This window comes from Tenrec ecaudatus, chromosome 1 (assembly GCF_050624435.1).
Source record: "Tenrec ecaudatus isolate mTenEca1 chromosome 1, mTenEca1.hap1, whole genome shotgun sequence".
Classification (NCBI taxonomy): domain Eukaryota; kingdom Metazoa; phylum Chordata; class Mammalia; order Afrosoricida; family Tenrecidae; genus Tenrec; species Tenrec ecaudatus.
This window is the reverse complement of record NC_134530.1, coordinates 40,292,360-40,298,359: the sequence shown is the minus strand read 5'-3', so window position 1 is coordinate 40,298,359 and position 6,000 is coordinate 40,292,360. Positions and strand designations below refer to the sequence as shown.

Below are 6,000 nucleotides of genomic sequence, written 5' to 3'. Positions count from 1 at the left end.
ACCCATTTCACTTCCACCCCCGACCACAGCGCTCCACCTGAGAGTGCCCTGCCCGGTTTCCCAATGATGCCTTGGCTTGGCATCCCGTGGGCATCTGGCTTCTCCAACCTTACCCCCACCCCACCCCCTCAATTTCCCTCTGCTAGTACCTCTGACTGTAGGTGTCAGGGAGAAGGCGCAAAGGGGAGGTGGGGGAAGAGAGATATTGGCAAACACCTCCCCTAAGATTGGGCTCCTCCTCCTCCGGGAAGCCTTCCCAGAGGCCCGGGCTGGATTAGGTCACCGCTCTGAGCTCCACCAACTCCCATCCCCGCCCTTGGGCGGCGCCACGCTTTCGCTGTCCGCCCCTGGCGACCAGGACGGCGGGCTGGCACTGGCCGTGTCCTGGAGCCCAGCATCGGGCCGTGGTGAAGACTGACGGAGCGCGTGGACGGACGGGTGGATGCATGAGTGGATGCGCAAGCCAATACCAAATGGAGGGGCCTGGCAGCAGGGGTCTCCCTCAGACCCCGAAGTTGGGGGGTGGGGAGGCCGAGACGCGTTGGGAGGGCGTGGCCACGTTTGATGGGCAGGCCCGTGGCCAATGGGAGAGGAGTGCGGTGGGTGGCCCCGCCCCATCGGTGGCTCCATAAAGCGGCGCGCAGGGCCGCGGAGGGCGCCGGCGGCGGGAGCAGGTGCACCTGCGGCAGGTGGCTCGGCAGGGGCGGCCAGCGGAGCGTAGAGACCAGACTTGTGGCGGAGATGTTGCGCGAGCGGACCGTGCGGCTGCAATACGGCAGCCGCGTGGAAGCGGTGTACGTGCTGGGCACCCACCTCTGGACCGATGTCTACAGGTAAGCCGGCCGAGAGCATGCCGGGGCGCCCGCGCCTGAGTCGCCTCCCCGGCGTTAGTGACCTGAGGAAGTCCTCCTCCGGCCCAAGCGGCTCTTCTCAAAGCCCCCTCGCCCTGAAATCCTAAGAACACCCAGAAGCCCTGAAGGCGGCCCGTCCTGGGCCAGCCCCTAGGAATCTAAGACCACTCACCCAGAAGCCCGCCAACAGCCTCAGCCCCTGGCTCTGTCAGCACCCTTCCCCCAGTGCCCCTCCCCTTCACCCACTCTTCCCACCTCCAGACTCCCTTCCAGGGTGCCCTCAGCTTCTTCTCCCAACACCCTCTCCCTTTCACTTCCCCACCCTCCTCTTGACACACCCCTCCTTCCTCCCCCTCAGACACCCCCTTCCTCACTTACCACCACCCAGCAGATGCCTCCCGCCCACAGGCCAGCCCCTCCTTGCTGGAGACTAGGCAGGGCGCTGGGGGAGCTGTCCAGGGGTGGTTTCTGACCCCAGAATTGATCAGGCTCTGGTTTCAGGCTGGTGGGGTTGCTGGTGGGGTCCCAGACACTGGTCCTGCACACCTTCTCAGTAAATGTCTTTCCCGACTTAACCCTGGGCTCAGAGAGGGGCCTTGTTTCACCAAGTCAAGGTCCGGGACTCCAGGTGCCAACCAGATTCCTTCTCAGAAAAGCAAAGAGCTCCCCCACCCCCAGTTCTATATTTTGTTCTCTCCCCTCCTCTCTCTGTCCTGAGACTTTGGTGAGAGGTGGAGTGGTGGTTACAGCACTTCTGAGAGAGCCGGAGACACATTTAGAGATTGAAGTCAGGGCCCCCACCATTCCCCACGTCCCCTAGGACTCAGCCTAGTCTCCTGCCCATCTCCCTATAGTGGGAGGTGACTGGTGTGGATGAATTACCTGCGCCAGCCCAGTTGAAGGGAGAGGGCATGCAGAACTCACGAAGATATGTAGACTCACAGTCTTGGGTGGGTCACATACCTCTCTGTGCCTGGAGCTGAACTCACATGTAGAAGCCAAAATGCCAAACCCCCACCCTTTGTCTTCCCCATGTGCCCTCTTCCAGCCCCATCACTCTGTCTGCCATCTCCTAGGGTCCTGAGTGCTGCTCAGAGAGGCTCCTTCCCCCAACCTCCACCACAGACACTGGCCATGCTGAGACCATCAAGCCCCACCCAAGTACCCCTCCCACGGCCCACCCTCCTAGAAAGTAAGGACACCGTCACCCTCCTACTGACCCACTTGGGTCCCCGGGACCTGAGACCCTCTCCACTGGGTCTCAGCCACCCCTCATGCAGAGCTTGAGAGTCCTAACACAGCAGTAGAGTGTGGCCCAGGGGAGCACCCCCACACACACCGCTCCTTCTCCCCCCACCTCACCCCCCAGCTCTGGACCGGGAACTGCTGGGGGATGGGCCGAGAGCCAGGGCACCGAGGTCTATAAGCCTCAGCTGTCGCCATAGCCTCCTGTTTGTTCACTGGGACACTTTCAGTGCGGTTGCAAACCTGACACTGGGCCGAGCCCTCCATCCTATGGCAGGGAGGGTCACATTCAGGCCCCTGCCCTGCCTCTTTCCTGGCACAGAGGGAAGCCAGGGGGAGGCAGGGAGGTAGAGAGAGATGGGCAGGTGGCAGAGAAGTGGTGGCTCCTTTTGTCCATTCCTAAGATGACAGTCACCCCACCCACCCCCACTTCTGACCCAGGCTTTGCAGCATGGGCTCAGATAGGAGCCACAAAGAGCCCCATCTGTCATTTTGCGTAGCCACATTTTGGGTTTGTTTGTTGTTGTTGTTGTTGTTGTTGTTTTGCAAGTAGCCAACATTTTTGGAAATGTGAGCATGTGGGATTTATTTGAATGATAGTTTCCTTAACCCACCCCGGGCATACCTGTCTTACTGTGCGTCCCTGCGTGGTGTTTTACAAATTGAAGGCTGGGGTGGCCCTGCATCCAGCAAGTCGATCGGTGCCAGCGTTTCCAACAGCGGGTACTCCCTTCCTGCCTCTGTATCACATTTCGGTCGTTCTCATCTATTTCTAACTCTTTCGTCATGCACACTTACTGGACTCCATTGGTGTGTGCACTTTCACACGCACTGGGAAGCCCCCAAGTTCCTTGTGGCTCGCGCTCCCTCGACATTCACTTGGTTGTGGTGGTCTGCATGAGCCTGCAAAGCTCCCCGCCAGGTCTGCCTGTTTACCCAGACGCCCTCGCTTTACGGTGACCAGTATAAAAACGACCACTGAGGCTGTGTCCATTTTCCTTGTCCTACAAGTCTTTGAAACCAGGGTGTGTTCTGCTTGCACCACTGGGCAGCGGGGACTGGCCATAGGTCGAGGACCCAGCAGGCACATGGCGCTGTTGGCCTCTGGCTGGACGGCAGAGCTGCATTCAAGCAGAGCTGCCTTAGTACAAGGGACTTTTGGGCCAGGTTCTTTGTCAGCAGGGGGCCCACCCTGGGCATTGCTGGGTGCTAAGCAGCATCCCTGTCCTCTGCTCCCTTGGTGTTTTCCAGGGTGGGTGACCCCAGCCCCTGGGGGAATGATTGGGGCGAGGGGGGACGACTGTGGAAGCAGATACTTTATCCTGGATTAATGGCTGCAGTACAAGTCGTTCATTGCTGGGAGGGTGCTGTGTAATTTTTTTTCTGTTTTCTGAAAAGGAGGCAGTAGGTCAAATAAGTTTGGGGACCTCTGCATGCTATTACCACCCCCTGAGCTGTGACAACCAAAAATGTCTCCAGACATTGCTACATGGCCCCTTTTGGAGAGACGCACAACCCTCCCTAGTTGAGAACCACTGGTCACCAGTAGCAGACGCTGCTGTCGGTGCTAAGGATACAGGTGAGCCAAGTGCATCATCTCACTGCACCCTCACCCCAGACCTCAGAGGCCGTGATGGGAACGGCCCCATGTGGCAGATGAGGAAAGCGAGGCTCAGACCACTGACCCCACGTCACACAGGACTCAATGCAGCACTCTGTTCTGTGTGACCCTAAAATGAGCAGGTTGAACTGGATGATGACCCTTTTTGGCCTGTGTCACCCCACCCCCCCACCCTCCACCTGGGCCACAAGCCCAATGCTCCCAGAAACTTCTGCCCACTCTGACTAAGCCCTTGAGCTCCATCCACTTCCCACTGGGTCTGTCTCAGGCTAGACCCACTCAAGACCCCAAGTGACGTCCCCCAGAACCTCCACACCCTGGGCCCCGCTAACTCGGGAGTGGTATTCTGGCCCCTCACTTCTGAGTCCCAGAGGAGCCAGGCCTCCGAGGGGACATAGCAGCCCCCTGTTACCCTGTTGCCTTGGCTGTCACTCCCTGGCAGAGATAGGAAGAGGGCACAAGGGTGGTACCACACGATGGGGACCGGAGAACTCAGCATAGATGAGGTTCCGGCCCTGGAGAAAAGCCCAGGGCGCCTCTGTTTTAACCTCACTCCTGACTCTCCCAGCCATCCTCGCTCTGGCCCTTGGTCAGAAGGAGGTCGGGGATTACTTAAAGTTTGGGGAGCGGTCGAGGCCCAGTGTGAAGTGCTGGGGGTATAGGATGCCATGGTCTCTCCTCCCCATAGTGGAGCAGGCCTCACCTGGCTAACCTACCTCTCTGGTCCTCCACATGAAGTCATTCTGTATTTGCAAATCCTGTTAGCTCACTCCACCTCAGGGCTGCCCGCTCCACCTGAAACAAGTTTTCCCTGACACCTGAGCTTCCAGTCCCTCCGGAGCCAAGTCTCAGCACAGACAGCACCTCCTCTGAGCAGCCTTCTTTGACATCCCATCTTGTGATGTCCCCGCCAGCCCAAACTGCAGACACTGTTCACCTCCCGTTTCCTTTGCAGATCTGACGTACGGAACATTAAACCCACTGCCACCGAACCCATCCCTCATACATCCCAGTTTCGGTCCCCAAGCTTGGAATTCATCATGGGAACAGATAGCCTCACCTTTTGCCCTCAGAGTGGCTAGTGGGTTTGAACCGCCGACCCTGTGGTTAGTCACCCAACGCCCCACTCTTAGTGCTACCAGGGTCCCCTATGGAATATTGAAAGGAGCACTGACTGAGCACTTCCTCCATACCCAGCAGCCTTCTTCGCCCTTTGCCTGTTCCTCCCCCGTGTCTTTGTTTCTTCTTGGGTTTAGAGCTCACATCCACCCCATCAATTAGGTTGCTGTTGCCCTGCTTTCGCAGATGGAAGGGGCCCTGGTGGTGCTGTGGCTTAAGCACTGTGTTGCCAACAGTAAGGTCAGTGGTTCAAACTCATCAGCTGCTCCGAGGGGAAAAGATGAGGCTGTCTTTCCCTAGAGAAGGATCGTCTCAGAAACCCATTGGGGGGCGGGGGGGCAGAGGCAGCTCTCCTCTGTCCTCTCGGGTCCCTGTGAGTCAGAATCAACTTCGCAGCAGAGAGGTAGGTTTGGTTTACACATGGGGAAACTGAGACCAGGAGCGTTTGTCCAGGGTGACACAGCTGCTAAGTGGGACTCTTGACTGGAACGGAGTCCAGGCCCTAGGGCCCCCTGCTGGGCCCCCTTCCTGAGACTGGTGTTTGTGGGGTGAACTCATCCACGCTTCTGCCTACTGTGTCCTGGGGCACCTCCAGCCTTGGGTCAACACGGAGCCGAGGTTGAGTGAAAGACTGAATGAACAAGCACATCTGTTGGTGATGCACAGTGAATGGCTCCCCGGCACCCCCAGACCCAAAGGATGGGCAGAGCCGGGTCAGCCCGTAGAAGGTCAAGGGCATGGGGCCGAGCTTGGCCTAAACTATACTTGCTCCTGGGAGCATGACAGGAGGGCGGGGTGGAGGGAGCAATCCAGGCCAGGTCAGGTGGCCCCATAAATTAGAACAACACCCGGAGCTCTCAACCCTAAAGGGAAGCCTGCCAGGAGCTGCTCCGGGGCTCCAGTTTCAGGCCAGCTCTCGGGTGGGGGCCCTGAGGAGGTTCTGGCTCCCTGTGTGCTGAGCTCCCAGGCCCCTGCACAATCAGGGTCACCAAAACCAAGCTCACTGACATCATGTGGACTCCGACTTAGTGCACAGAGTAAAACCGCCCCATGGAGCTTCCAGGGCTGGGACTCTGCTCTTTATTTTTCACAGTTTTATTGGCATATAACTCACATGCCATCCAATTTACTAGTTCTATCACATTGAGAGGCATCGTACACTTC

The 6,000-nt window shown here is 58.3% G+C and overlaps 1 protein-coding gene across 1 annotated transcript in view; it reads left to right on the top strand.

The window, feature by feature from the left end:
• Positions 1-671: 671 nt before the first annotated feature.
• PADI2 (peptidyl arginine deiminase 2) overlaps positions 672-6,000 on the top strand; it is a 55,627-nt gene continuing 50,298 nt past the window's right edge. Inside the window, exon 1 of the mRNA XM_075538376.1 lies at positions 672-833. Within this exon, the coding sequence (XP_075394491.1) occupies positions 742-833 (92 nt within the window). The 5' untranslated portion in view covers positions 672-741. The remainder of the gene's footprint in view (positions 834-6,000) is intronic.